Raw genomic sequence first — 15114 nt, 5'->3', positions numbered from 1 at the left:
TGCTGGTGCTAGTTTCCCCATCTGTAAAAGTGCTTTTAATACCTAGAAAACTCTGATGTCAACGCCTCTCTTCTATATGGGTTGACTATTTTATCCATCAGAACTTCATTGACGTCTTGTAAAACCCAAGTGTTTTATACTTGTAGATCCTTCTGAAGATTTTTTTTTGTTGGGGGAGGTCGGGAGAACATGTCACAGCATATAGTACTTCACTTTAAAATGATCATTGTCCCATATTTCTCTTCTCCAGTGTCTTTGTCTTTTTTTTTTTTTTTTTTTTTTGTCTTTTGCCATTTCTTGGGCCGCTCCTGTGGCATATGGAGGTTCCCAGGCCAGGGGTCGAATCGGAGCTGTAGCCGCTGGCCTACACCAGAGCCACAGCAACGCAGGATCCGAGCTGCGTCAGGAACCTACACCACAGCTCACAGCAATGCCAGATCCTTAACCCACTGAGCAAGGGCGGGGATCGAACCCGAAACCTCACGTTCCTAGTCGGATTCGTCAACCACTGAGCCACGACGGGAACTCCTCCAGTGTCTCTTGACTCCCACGTGGAAGCGGGGAGGGCAGTGACTTTCTTTTCTTCCTTCCTTGCAGCTTTTGTACCCCTGTCTCTCTCCTTTCTCATTTCCCCTCACCACACATCTTCAAATTCCTCTCCTCTTCCTTCTGCAAATGCAGGGCAATTCACCCCTGGCCCAGGTTCCTGCCTCCAGACTTGATTACTGCAGAGTTAGGAAAACAAAAAGGCTTTCAGATTGTTTCTGGTGAAGCCATAGAGCAGTGCCGTGATGACAGAATGTACATGGGGTTGGGCCTGCTCTGCGCTGAGTGCTTGGTGAATGTTTTCCTCTTTGCCGTGTGTTTCACAGGTATGTTGAGCAGAGTAATCTGATGATGGAGAAGAGGAACACCTCGCTGCAGACAGCCACAGAAAACACACAGGCAAGAGTATTGCATGCTGAGCAAGAGAAGGTAAAGTAACTGGGGAGAGAAAAGCCCCGGTCAGGATGTGTAGAGCTAAGGAGTGGTCCTCTGTACGTACTTCGCAGTCTGCTTTTCAGCAGAACTTTTGCCAACATACCGTAATATATCCACCAATGAGATCTCCATTGTGTACTGTGCTTTCCAATAAGTTGACTCAAAATCAATCACCGATCTTAGTAACTGGGTTGTGGTAAGGATGACGTAGTATATTAGAAACTAAATTGATTCTGCTGAAAAAAATTAACAGAAAATTTCTGTTTTAAAGTCGTGCTGTTTGAGTTCAGTCAGTTCAGAAATAGGGTTTTTGACCTGTTTCTGAGGCAGCTGTAAGGAAGGAAGGCTCTAGTGGGTCTAGTGGCCTTCAGATCAACTGATTCTGAAGGCCACTGTCTTTGCTCCAGTGACACTGTTTGTATGCAGTGGGTTCCTTCTTATTTGGGCGCCCCCTAGATCGGCTGGGAGATTGCCACCCTTTCATCTGCTATTGTCTCAGAGGTTTAAGAACTAGATTACATTTTATATCTGAAACTTTTTTGAAAACATGAAAAATTGAATGACTTGGGCTTTTCTTTTCTTTTTTTTTTTTTTTTTTTGTCTTTTTGCTATTTCTTGGGCCGCTCCTGTGGCATATGGAGGTTCCCAGGCTAGGGGTCTAATCGGAGCTGTATCCACCGGCCTACGCCAGGGCCACAGCAACGTGGGATCGGAGCCGTGTCTGCAACCTACACCACAGCTCATGGCAACGCCGGATCATTAACCCACTGAGCAAGGGCAGGGACCGAAGCCGAAACCTCATGGTTCCTAGTCGGATTCATTAACCACTGCACCACGACGGGAACTCCGGCTTGGGCTTTATAGCTTGTGGCGTTTACACACTTTTCCACACTCTGGTAATGCTGAGGGTTCCTGACTTAGGTCTCACTGATGTAATTCTTTGTGTTTTCTTAGTCATATTATCCAGTGTTTTGTTTTTTGTTTGTTTGTCTGTTTTTCTTTTTAGGGCTGCACCTGCGACATGTGGAAGTTCCCAGCTAGGGGTCAAATCAGAGCTACAGCTGCCGGCCTACCCCACAGCTCGGCAACGCTGGATCCTTAACCCAATGAGCACGGCCAGGGATCGAACCTCATGGTTCCTAATTGGGTTTGTTAACCACTGAGCCATGAAGGGAACTCCCTCCAGTCAAGTAATTGCTTAAAAAATAAAATGACCCCTTATCCTTACATAAGCAGTGTTTCACCCTGTCCACTCCTGGCCCTGATTCTTTCCTGTTGCTGCTTTTCACCACCCCATTTATTGTGGCTGGCTCCCCATGCCTGGATCACCACTCCCCACTGTGTACTTTTTTACTATTTCTCCTTCATCTGCTTTTATTTTCTCTCTCTTTCCTAACGGGGGCACTCAAATATATTGTTGGGTTTAGCTGCGACTATTTATAGTTACAGTTAGGTCTGAAATGGTAACTATAACCGTCCTAGATCAGTGGTTCCCAAACACTGGTCTGGCTGCCTCAGAATCACTTGGGGAGTTTGACTAAAAATACGTATTCTTAGGAGTTCCCGTTGTGGCTCAACAGTTGACGAATCTGACTAGCATCCATGAGGACGCAGATTTGATCCCTGGCCTTGCTCAGTGGGTTAGGGATCCATCCTTGCCCTGAGCTGTGGTGTAGGTCACAGACGCGGCTTGGATCTGGTGTTGCTGTAGCTGTGGTATAGGCCGGCAGCTGTAGCTCCGATTTGACCCCCCTAGCCTGGGAACCTCCATATGCCATGGATGCAGGCCTAAAAAGAAAAAAAAAAATCTTGGGAGTTCCCTGGTGGCCTACTGGTTAAGGATCCAGTATTGTCACTGCTGTGGCTGTGGTCACTGCCGTGGTGTAAGTTTGATCCCTGGCCCAGGAACTTCCACATGGCAAGGGTGTGGCCAAAAATAAATAAATAAATAAAAATAACACGTATTCTTAAACTTTACCGTGAGGTTAATCCAGCATTTCTAGCCAAGGTCTGAGTCTGAACTCTTTGAAAGCTCCCCTTGATTTTGATATACAGTCAAGTAGGACTCACTCCTCTTGTTAGTGATTTCTTTTGCCACAGTCTGTGGAGGTGGCAGCTGGACACCTTTGTTTATAGTAAGTTCATGTGACTCCCATGCTGAGTATTAGTGGGTGTGCGTGTGTGTATTCCAGTAACACTTTATTTACAAAACAAACAACAGTTGGATTTGGTCTGTCGCTGCTAGTTTGCCAACCCCTTGAATTAGCTTATTAATCCACCCAAGTTCATATTGATAAACTCCAAAGGTGTCTGTCACAGCGCATTGAACCTGTAGGTGCTCTACTTACAATAGCAGAAACAAGTGCTAATAATAACAGAGTCAGTCCTACCAGCTAACATCTGCTGAATACCTACTAGGTTCTAGGCATCGTGCTTTACACAGATCTGTTTGAGGACATCTCCTGCCCTAAGCACCACTGTTCTTGATGAGTCTGGTACCATGTACCACATGCTTCCCTTGGTCCCCTTTCTTTCAGTAAAACTTTTCAGGCCTTGACTCTCCCGTCTTTCTTTTGATCCACTTCTTACTTATCAGCCTTCCCTGTGATAATCTCTCCCTTAAAGGGACACAATCAAGGTGCTTCACACAACTTCAAACACAGACTTAAGGTTACGTGATCAATGAGTATTTGATAAATTAAATTAATTATTTTTCTCTATGACAGTATTAATATTTCCACATAAAACCATGGAATAATAAAGCTGGAAGAGCAGTTAGAGGTCATCTAGTTTAGTATTATTTGGCAAAAGAGTAAACTGAGGCCCAGAGAGAGTAAAAGACGTGCCCAGGGTCTTAGCTCTAGTCACCTGTGTTCTTTTTCTTTGCCAAGTGGCCCTCTCTTTGGTACTGTTCTCCTCCTCCTAACCCGAACACTTTGTTCCTTGTTTTGTTGGATCCTCGGTTCTTCCTGGCCTTGCTTTCTTTTCCCAGCTCTCCATTTCAACAGCAGAATTTGATCCCAGTGGGAACCAGGGAGCTGTCCTATCAACCATGTAGGTTTTTGATGTTTCCCTTTCTCACTTGACATTGCAAACCCTTACTTTAAAATGGGGAGAGGGGTTCTCGTTGTGGCTCAGGGGTAATGAACCCAACTACTATCCATGAGGACATGGGTTCAATCCCTGACCTCGCTCAGTGGGTTAAAGGACCCAGCGTTGCTGTGAGCTGTGGTGTAGGTCATAGACTCAGCTCAGATCCTATGGTGCTGTGGCGTAGGCCGGCAGCTACAATGCTGATTCAACCCCTAGCCTGGGAACTTCCATGTGCCGTGGGTTTGGCCCTAAAAAGCAAAAACAAACAAAATCATAATTAAATATACATACATGTGCATGCACATATGTATATATGTATTCACACATACTTTTTTCTGATTACAACTGTTGCATCTCTTCATTGTAGAAAATTTAGAAAATACAGGTAAGCAAGCATAAAACATAATTTATCAATAATCCTCCCACTCAGACAACTTTTGTTAAATGTATATTTCATCCCTTCTCTGTTTTCTCTTTGTGAGTGTTTTGTTCACACATCTTGCTTTTTGTGCTTTAATAAGCCTTTCTCTATAAGGGCCTGAAATGAAAAGAGCTTTTGAGCAACCTTCCACTCTGCTTGTTCTGGACCATCCACCCCACTGCCTCACCTTTGGAATTCATCCCCCCATTGGTCTTAGCTGCTGTGAGGCCTTGTGTAAATGGTCCTCATTCTGATATTAGTGACCTTGAGCCGTGATAGACGAGAAGCTCTCTGAGGATTGTGATAATTTAGTGTCTCTTAGCCTGTTGGGGGCAGAATGGGGAGTCAAACTTTTATTGGACTTGCAGAGGATGAAAACGCCTCTTTTTTCTGGAAGTTAAGGCTGCCATTGTCCTCTGTGTTTAACAGATGAAAAGCTAAGTCTGCTAAACAGCAAAAATAAGGGATAGGATTTCTCATGTATCAGATCAGTGACATTTATAGTAGGTCGTGACTGTATCCCAGGCTATGCAGTATTTTTTTCATAACACTATTCTTAGTGGTTTCATACAGCATAGATATAATATGCTTAAGCTCTTTTTAAAAATCATTTTATTTTTCCATTGTTTGGCAACTATAAACAATGCCACATCAATCCTTGTAGCAAAATTTTAGTGCTTTTGCCTAGTATTTCTGTGGACAGATTATTGCAACAGGATTCCTGAGTCAGAGATTGCACATTTGAGGGCTTGATTTTGCTTTAATGCAGGTTGAATGTGGCCTGAGCTCCCTTCCTACACGTTCAGTCAGCACAGGGCGGGCGAGTTTGGGCCAACACCACGTTTAAAGTGACGTCGTATTTTGTTACTTTCCAGGCCAAGGTGACGGAAGAGTTAGCAGCAGCCACTGCACAGGTCTCTCATCTGCAGCTAAAAGTGGCCGCCCACCAAAAGAAGGAAACAGAGCTGCAGATGCAGCTGACAGAAAGCATGAAGGATACAGACCTCCTCAGGAGCCAGCTTGCCAAAGTGCAGGCAGAGCTCTCAGGTATGCCCTTGGTGCAGGGGGCTCTCACTTTGACTGTGTAAACTTTAGGAATTCAGTGTTCTCCCAGTCTGTTTGGCCTAATGCCCATGAAGTCTGTGAAGGACTGAGCCAAAAATTAAAGTGGACAAACATAAACCTACATGATTTTTTGACTTCATGGACAACAAAAGAACTGACTATTCATTTAGAGTCAGTCAGTGGCCACAGTTCTGCTTCGTTTGTGTGAACGATACTTGGTGCTGAGAATTGGCCTCCTAGGCCCTGAAGAGTTAATCTAATTTGTGATTGACTAATCCAACTGAAAGTTTCCTCTAACGTATGAGTCAGTAGAAGCCGAAGTAGGTGCTTCCTGCAGTGCTTGTCTCTTTCCTAGGGAACGGGTTGCAACCCTTCAGCCTAGCACTCAAGGCTCCTCCAGTTTGGCTTATTTCTCTTATGTTGCCCAGTTCATGCTGGCTCTGAACGTAATAGCCAGCCTGCTGCTGTTTCAACACATCCTGTATTTTTTGTCTTGCTTTTTATCCATTGTCTTCTCTGGACTCAGCGTGCCCACCGTCATCAAGATTTGCCTCCATTTCTCTCCAAAAATTGCCTCTTTCCCCCCTTTTTTTAAGAATATTTGATCTCCTTTAAAATTCTTCGTCTCCGAGTGCATTATTATGATTGATAATTACCAGAGTTAGCCTTTGATCAGCACTGCTTATCTGCCTGTTTTCCCTTCTAGAATGCAAACCTGTGGAGGGCGAGGTTAGTGTCTTGCTCATCTTTGTAAGGTCCTTCTCTCCAAATTAGCCTTAGTTTAGTGCTGCTCAAGACAGACAGGGTTACTTGAATAGCAGATTTGTAAAGACCAGCATGTTGACTCATTCACTGCCTTGTAAAGAAATGAATGGGGAAGGTACAGTGGGTGGGGTGTAGCTTGAACAGTAGCAGGATTAAGAAGCAGCAGAGGAACAAAGGTATAACAACATTACCCATTGGTTCATTTAGCAGACTGAATTTAAATGGCACCTCGTCTTTTTGGTCTCTTAGATCTGCATACAATATACTGACAACAGAAAAAATAAATTAAAACCTGAAAGTACATGTCCTGAGAAACTGCACGGTATAACAGTTTCTAAAGTGGAAATGTAACTTGTGCTGAGACCTAGAGTTTTAATCTATGGCTAAAATAATCAACTTTCAGGGAACCACAATAAAAGCATGTTATTGTCTCTTAAAAAGAAAAAAAAAAAAAAGAAGCAGCAGAATTCACTTGTCCGAAAAGAAAGCTAAAAAACACTGTTGTCAGTTGGCAGAGTGATACCTTGAAGATAAATCACTTTCCTTTTAGAGCAAGAGCTGGGCACACCTGAGGGACAGTCTTAGATGTGAATATCATACTGATACACTTTTTTCTGGTTTTGTAAATGCCGTATGGCCATTACCTCAAGAGCACCATAAGAGTCTCAAAAGTTTTCTAACAAAATTTTGTTGCATTATGGGAGTTCCCATTGTGGCACAGCCGAAAGGAATCCAACTGGGAATCATGAGGTTGCGGGTTCGATCCCTGGCCTTGCTCAGTGGGTCGAGGATCCGGCGTTGCCCTGAGCTGTGGTGTGGGTCGCAGACGCAGCTCAGATCTGGCGTTGCTGTGGCTGTGGTATAGGCCAGCAGCTACAGCTTCGACTAGACCCTTAGCCTGGGAACCTCCATATGCTGCTGGTTTGGCCCTAGAAAAGACAACAACAAAAAAAAATTGCATTATGGTTTTGCTTTTTTTCCCCTTTGGCTGTGCAGCATGCAGAAGTTCATGGGCCAGGAATCAAACCATGCTACAAGTGTAACCAGAGCCATAGCAGTGACAACACCGGATCCTTAACCTGCTGCACCACGAGAGAACTCCTGTTGTTACTTTTTTTTTTGGCTTTTTTTTTAGGGCCAGACCCAAGGCATATCGACATTCCCAGACTAGGGGTTGAATCAGAGCTGTGCCTCCACCACAGCCACAGCCATACCAGATCCAAGTCACATCTGCGACCTATACCACAGCTCACGGCAGCACTGGATCCTTAACCCATTGAGTGGGGCTAGGAATCAAACCTGCAACCCCATGGGTTCTAGTCAGGTTCATTGCTGCTGAGCCACAACAGGAACTCTCCTGCATTACATTTTTAAGAAAAATTCCAAATAGTTTTATTTGAGAAGGAATGTTTTGAAAGCAGACTCTTAGTAGAATGCCCCAGCTACCGAGAAGGATGACAGTATTTTACCCAGGCAGTGATAAAGGGCCCGGACCAGTACTAAACAAAGCTCTTGGTGTGTTGAGTCTGATGTGTTGAGATGATGGAATTGTGGGAGTGATGTATTTCAAACATGGTCTCTGACTAGAACATTTCCTTTCCGTTTTGTATGTGTGTCAGACGACGTGTATACGGAGATAAATATAGGTTGGGGGGAATCGGTTTATGGCTTGATAAACCTGTTGCTCATCAGTGAAGGGATGCTGGAAGAAGTGAGGGGAAGACACTGGTGTGGTAGGATTGAGAGATGCTGGAATGCAGCTTTGCAGGAGCTGTCAGGACATCATAAGGCCCACAGCAGCTTTGGTTCGCAGCCAAGTCTCTCTACTGTCATTCCCCAGAGCTCCAAGAAACCTCTGAGCAAGCACAGTCCAAATTCAAGAGTGAAAAGCAAAGCCGGAGACAACTGGAACTCAGGGTGACATCCCTGGAGGAGGAGCTGACTGACCTTCGAGCTGAGAAGGAGTCTTTGGAAAAGGTAAGTTCTCCGTCTGAAGTTTCTCTCTTGGGCCCAAGGGACCAGGATTGGCTAATTAATAAACATTCTTATTTTCCTTTTAAAAATTATAGTAGCATGTGCTTCTTGTAACAAATACAAATAATACAGAAAAGTGGAAAACAAAAAATGAAATTCATCTTTTCCCCTCTTTAATCTCCTACACTAGAGGCAACAACTATTAAAAAATATATGATTGAGTTCCTCTGTGGCTCAGTGGGTTAAGGACCTGGCATTGCCACTGCAGTGGCTTAGGTCACTGCTGTGGCGTAGATTTAGTCCCTAGCACAGGAACTTCCACATACCTTGGGCTTGATCCAAAAATAATATGATTATTCTTCCAGATTGTTTTCTGTGTGTATACATACACATATGCATACATATAGGTATGAAATACATGTAGTATTGTACACTGATAACATTTTTAACAATAATGTGGGGAGTTCCCTTCGAGGCTCAGTAGTTAAGGACCCGACTAGAATCCATGAGGACGCTGGTTTGATCCCTGTCCTGGCTCAGTGAGTTAAGGATCTGGCACTGCCGTGAGCTGTGATGTAGGTTGCAGACACAGCTCGGATCTGGCATTGTTGTGGCTGTTGTGTAGGCCAGCAGCTACAGCTCTGATTCAACCCCTAGCCTGGGAACCTCCATATGTCATGGGTGCAGCCCTAAAATAGCAAAAAAAAAAAAAAAAAAAAAAAAAAAAGGGATCATATTTAACGCTTTGTAAAAAATTGTAATGTGGACATTGCACTAATAAGAATGGAAACTTTCTCATTCCTTTTTTATTTTTTGGCCATGCCCACAGAATGCATAAGTTCCTGGGCCAGGGTCTGAGCCACTGCCACAGCAATGACCTGAGCCCCAGCAGTGACAACACCAGATCCATAACCACTAGGCCACCAGGGAACTCCAGGCTTAGTGCCTTTTTAGGGGATAAACCTTGGTCTGTATTTTGGGGGTTTTTTCTCTATGGTTTTATCAGGGTTTTGTTTTTTGGCCACACCCGAGGCATGTGGAAGTTCCCAGGCCAGGGATTGAAACTGCACCACAGCTGTGGCAATACTGGATCCTTAACCTGCTGTGCCTCAAGGGAGCTTTTTTTTAAAAACCATTTCGGCAACTTTTTTTTAAAAACCATTTCCTTCTGACTTGGGGGCTATTTAATCTTTATGAATATGATCGAATGCTACTTTAAAATAAGTTATCATTTGTGTAATTTCTGGGGGTGTGTATGTGGTGTGTGTGTGTGTTGAAAGTCCTTTCACAGGCTTGTGATTTTCCTACCAGCAGGCTGTGAAAGTACCAACTTCCCTGTACCCTCACCACTGTTAAGATGTTCCCCATCTCTTAATAGATCAGTAGATAAAGCTCTTCTTGTCTAGAATTTGTCTGCCAGTAGCTGAAAATGTTAACTGTCTGGGGGAAAGTAAACTATAAAATGAATTGTTCCCAGAAACGAAGTAAGGACCCAGTGATGTTAATAACTACCAGTACCTGGAGTTCCCTGGTGGTCTACTGGTTTAGGATCCAACACTGTCAGTGCTGTGGATCAGGTTCAGTCCTTGACCTGGGAGCGTCCACATGCCATGGGTGCAGCCAAAAATAGTAATTACCACCACCACCACCACCACCACCATCTTCATTTATCCTCTGTCAAACAGCTAGAGCTGATGATGGTTCTCTTGTTCCTAAGAACCTCTCAGAAAGGAAAAAGAAGTCAGCTCAAGAGCGCTGTCAGGCTGAGGAGGAAATAGATGAAATTCGCAAGTCGCACCAGGAGGAATTGGACAAACTTCGACAGCTCCTGAAAAAGGCTCGGGTGTCCACAGACCAAGCAGCTGCAGAGCAGGTAATGGGAAACTGAAGCGCTTTGGAAATAAAAGGGAGGCATGAAGGACTTTTTCCAGTTTCTTTTTCATCTTTTAGGATGACATTTCTCATAGTCATAGTCTCTCACTTTGGAGAAATGGGAAAGAACATCCAGGAATCAGATGAAGACTCTTAATTCCTTCGTTAAAGCTTAATGAAAATGTTATTATAAAAAAAGTAAATTTTTAAAGAAAGTCTTTATAAAAGCATTCCGAACATGATAAGGTCAAAGTTCTTAACCACCAGACACTACCCTTCAGGCGCATAAGTCGACTTATCTAAGCAATCAGGCAGGACACAGCTGGAGCTCTAGTCCATTTGCCTGGAGCCTTTCCCTTTGTAAGTTCTCAAGTTCATGTTTGTATGTTCTTTATTTAGAGTGAGTTGGTGCCCTCAATTTAATCGCCTGTGGGAATTTTGACAAAAATAAGTTTCTTCTGAACCTATAAATTTTGAGGGTCTGGATCCTGAAAAGTATGATCACATTATGGCCCTGCCCTCTGGGGACCTGTCTGGATAGTCACATCTTTACCTGGTTGGAGTACCTTTTAGAGTCCTGACAACTAATGACATCTTCCTACCTACATTAAAAAGTACACTTACTACGGAGTTCTTGGAGTTCTCGTTGTGGCACAGCGGAAAACGAATCTGACCAGTATCTATGAGGATGCAGGTTCAATCTCTCACTCAGTGGGTTGGGGATCCAGCGTTGCCGTGAGCTGTAGTGTAGGTTGCAGACACAGCTTGGATCCCGTGTTGGCGTGGCTATGGTGTAGGCCAGCAGCTGTAGCTCTGATTCTCGAGCTCCATCCTGGGAACCTATGTGCCTTGGGTACAGCCCTAAAAAGACCAAAAAAAAAAAAAAAAAAAAAAAAAAAGTGCATTTACTTTTAAAGTAATCAGGGTCTTCCAAACCGTTGTTTCCCTGTTAAATCATATCTGTTAGCTTATTCTTTCTGCCTTGTGAAAGATGGGCTTCCCTAGATGTGACTGGATACCCCCCACTCCCTCCCCAGTGCAGTGATGACTTTCTCTTGGCAGCTGTCTCTAGTGCAGGCTGAGCTTCAGAGCCAGTGGGAAGCCAAGTGTGAACATCTGTTGGCCTCTGCCAAGGATGAACACCTGCAGCAGTACCAGGAGGTGTGTGCCCAGAGAGATGCCAGCCAGCAGAAGCTGCTCCAGCTGGAGGCAAAGGTGAGGGTTTTTCCTGGGCTTAGGAAGCCTGGTTAATTTGAAGCAAGCAGGTTGTTCAAGTCTTGCCGATCCTTTTTTTTTTTTTTTTTTTAATTTTTTTTAATTTTTAAATTTTTTTTTTATTACTCAAGTGAATTTATCACATCTGTAGTTGTATAATGATCATAACAATCTGATTTCACAGGATTTCCATCCCACAGCCCAAGCACATCCCCCCACCCCCCAAACTGTCTCCTCCAGAGACCATAAGTTTTTCAATGTCTGTGAGTCAGCATCTGTTCTGCAAAGAAGTTCCGTCTGTCCTTTTTTCAGATTCCACATGTCAGTGAAAGCATTTGATGTTGGTGTCTCATTGTATGGCTGACTTCACTTAGCATGATAGTTTCTAGGTCCATCCATGTTGCTAAAAATGCTGGTATTTCGTTCTTTTTGATTTGCCGATCCTTTTGAACCTGAAAGTTGTTAATAGCTTGAAAATGGAATCATACTCGTTTAGCTCTCCAGTTTTATCAGTAATCTTTCACATACACATTTGGGATGGAAGGTCAGTGACCTAGAAAAAGAAAAGGCAGCATTCATGTTCTGATTCCATTCTTATTTGATCCTTCATTTATTAAACAAATACTTACTGAGTGCCAGCTCTGTTCAAGGCACTATGTTATGGAAAGGGCTTACAAAGAACTCTCTTCAAGAATCTCATAGTCAAGGAAGGGAGACAGAGAGGAACAAAGATAAGCATTATGTGCTGTGAGGCCCAGAAGAGGAAGTTCCTAGGGGAGCAGAGCCAAGGGAGATAAGGGGCTTTGGTGAGGAGGGGAAGGTGGCGGATGTCCTGGGAAAGGCGTGAGATGGGATGGAGCCCAGGTAGGTGGGATCATCTGGCATAAAAAACAAGAAAGAGAGAGAGGGGTGGCCTAGGGCCATGTGAAAAAGTCCTCGTGTCTGGAGGTCCGTTTTTTAAAGTATCCAGTTGAAAATCCTTTACTCAGACATGAGGAAGGCCATCTTGTAGGTGAATAGGTTGCTTCTGATGTCCACTCTTCATCTGTCTGTGTGACTAGGGTTCCCCCCCTACACACCCACATGCACACACCACCACTACCACTACCACCACCACCACTGTTTTCATTACTACACGCACACACACACCCACACCCACCACCACCACCATTTTCATTACATTCTTACACACACACACACACACACACACCCCACTACCACCACCACCACTGTTTTCATTGCATTCTTGCCCTGCTGAGGAACAAGGCCAGTGCCCTGGTTGGGAAGGAGGACATGAAGCTGGGAATTGAGTTTGAGTGATGGAGAAATGAATGCTCTGAGTCAGCAGGCCTCGGGTGGGGGTGGAGGGTGTGGATGGCAGCAGACCTGTGTGAGGTTAACACTTGATGCTCAGGATGGTTCTCCTGGGTTTCCTGACTCCATCACCTGCAAGTGCAGGTTTGGAGGCCACAGCCACAGTCTGTTGGTTTTGCAGTGTTCAGCCCTCCAGGCCCAAGTCACAGCCCTGAAAGAGCAGAATGCACAGCACCTCAAGGACCTGGAGAACAAGCCCCAGGTGTCTGGAGTGGAAGCTGCCACTGCTGACCCCTCAGAGAAGGTGAGCTGGTATATCAGCGAAGTGAACCATGTCATAGCGGGATTGAACGTGCACATCAGGGCTTCAGAAAGAATGTGGTCAATTTGTGGTGTTGGCAGCTTTTTGCCCCCCCTATTGTTGGCATCAGTCCACCACTTATCTAACTTAAGTCAACATTAACCCTTTGTAGCCTACCCCCGTGGTGGCAGACCCCACAGGGCGCTATACTGAGGTTTGGGTAGATAAGGGACATGTTTTGAAGTCACAGGAGAGGAGTGGGGAGTGTGCCTGGCATCTTCTAGCCGCTAATGCTCATGGCCCGTGGCAGCCCTAGTGGTCTTTAAAGGGTCTTATTTTAAGGGGTCTTGGGCACACATGCCACAGCTTACCCATCCTTGAGAGCCCTTCTGTCAAGAGCTCCTCATTCTTTAGGACTGTCCTCTCCGCAGTGACACCCTTCAGTGTCTCAGTTCTGGACCAGCTGTGTCCCGCTGCAGAGTTCTTCGGAGGGCCTCACCTCAGCCTTCCGAAGCTCTCTGGAATTTACGTGCATCCCTTGCTTGCTTGATTTTGGCAGCATCCCTTTTGGTGGTGTTTTTCTCTCCTCATGCCCGCATGCAGGTCAAGAAGATCATGAACCAAGTGTTTCATTGCTTGCGGGGGGAGTTTGAGCTGGAGGAATCTTACAATGGCAGGACCATTCTGGGGGCCATCATGAGCACCATCAAGGTACAGCCAGCTGGTGATGGTTTCACCGAAATAGGTATCTGGTTGCCTAAGTAACCTCTAAGGGATCATGAGTAAAAAATGATTCAAGACTGTTCATGAGTACCTAGGATTCCTGGAATGACCTCACTGGACGAGTATGGGCAGCCTTTCATGAGAAGCAGCAACGTCATTTGAGCAAAAGCAGACAGAAAACAGAGTCACTCGAACTAGACGCCCAGTTGCGTTAATAGGGGCTGGGAGCGCCTCTGTTTCCTGTTAGTGATCATCTCTTCCTCCTTGGCTTTTGAACAGATGGTGACTCTCGAGCTGTTAGACCAACATGAGCGAGAGAAAGGAGAGAGCAGCAATGAAGAAGAGGAAGAAGAGGAGCGACCTCGGAGCCCTGCCCAGGAGCCATCCATCTCAGTCAGTGCTAGGCAGTCTCAGGCACCCTCGCACAGGGAGAAGCAGGAGCCCCCCACGGTGCCGACAGAGCAGGTGGTCCAGGAAGCTGCCGCTCTGCCTCCTCAGGCCCTCCCGACTCCCCAGGATGATGTGCAGGGGAGGGATGGGGAGCCCTCAGAAGCAGAGGCCCTCTCAGAGATAAAAGAAGATGCCTCCCCTCCTGAACCAGCTTGCCTCGCCTCCCACAGAGCCCTGAGGCCCCCGACTTCAATTCCCCCCAAGCCTCCGGGCCCTGTAACTGTGGACTCTGAGTGTGAGGAGGCCCTCGCTCCCAGCTCCTTGGGAGGTGCCTTTGTCGGGGAGCAAGAAAGCTCCAGGAGACTGTCCCTGACTTTAGACTCCAAAAAGGGGGACCCACTGGCCTTGGGGCCTGAAAGTCCAGAAGGAGAGCCTCGGGCTCCAGAGCTCAAGAATGAGGAGGGTGTTACTAGCACCCCTGCTCCCTCCCAGGAGCCCTGCAGCCCAGAGGCAGCTTCTTCAGCCGTAGGAGCAACAGCTGGATCCAGCCACTGTTCTCAGCAGCCCAGGTATGTCCCCTGAGCAGAATTTCAGGAACAAGGCAGCTGTGTGTGGAGGTTGTCTTCATTTTTCTGGGGCTGGTGACTCATCCTCAGAGAGTGACTAGCTGATTCACTTATTCATTCATTCATTCATATATTTATTCACTACCAACCATGTAAAAGCCTATGGTAGTGTGGTAGGCAAGACAGAGCTAGTTCTTGCTGTGAGGAGCTCACAATTTAGAGAGAAGGACAAAGCCTTATACAGCTAACCTTGAACAACGTGGGGGTTAGGGGTGCTGACCCTCTGTGTGTAACTTTTTTTTTGCTCCATCCATTGTTTTTTTTTTACAGCATGTAAAAGTTCCTGGGCCAGGGATCGAACCCATACCACAGCAGCAACCTAAGCCTCTGCAGTGACAATGCTGGATCCTTAACCCACTGCGCAACAACAGGAG

General features: G+C 45.5%; 1 protein-coding gene across 3 annotated transcripts in view; it reads left to right on the top strand.

Annotated features, from left to right (window-relative positions):
• Window positions 1–15114, top strand: part of FKBP15 (FKBP prolyl isomerase family member 15) — a 60267-nt gene that overhangs the window by 40600 nt on the left and 4553 nt on the right. For 2 of the 3 annotated variants that reach the window (XM_021067627.2, XM_084991989.1), the window contains exons 19-26: window positions 873–975; window positions 5371–5542; window positions 8166–8302; window positions 10017–10172; window positions 11234–11386; window positions 12882–13004; window positions 13605–13712; window positions 14004–14683. In XM_021067627.2, coding sequence (XP_020923286.2) covers window positions 873–975; window positions 5371–5542; window positions 8166–8302; window positions 10017–10172; window positions 11234–11386; window positions 12882–13004; window positions 13605–13712; window positions 14004–14683 — 1632 coding nt within the window. The remainder of the gene's footprint in view (window positions 1–872; window positions 976–5370; window positions 5543–8165; window positions 8303–10016; window positions 10173–11233; window positions 11387–12881; window positions 13005–13604; window positions 13713–14003; window positions 14684–15114) is intronic. The other variant, XM_084991997.1, reaches the window with a different exon arrangement.

The sequence above is a fragment of the Sus scrofa genome, chromosome 1, assembly GCF_054392235.1.
Source record: "Sus scrofa isolate SSC_HxYL_T2T_F1_AM1 chromosome 1, Sscrofa_HxYL_maternal_Yorkshire_Landrace_v2.0, whole genome shotgun sequence".
NCBI classification, from domain to species: domain Eukaryota; kingdom Metazoa; phylum Chordata; class Mammalia; order Artiodactyla; family Suidae; genus Sus; species Sus scrofa.
The sequence above is the reverse complement of the archived record's forward strand: the minus strand, read 5'-3'. Positions and strand labels throughout refer to the sequence as shown.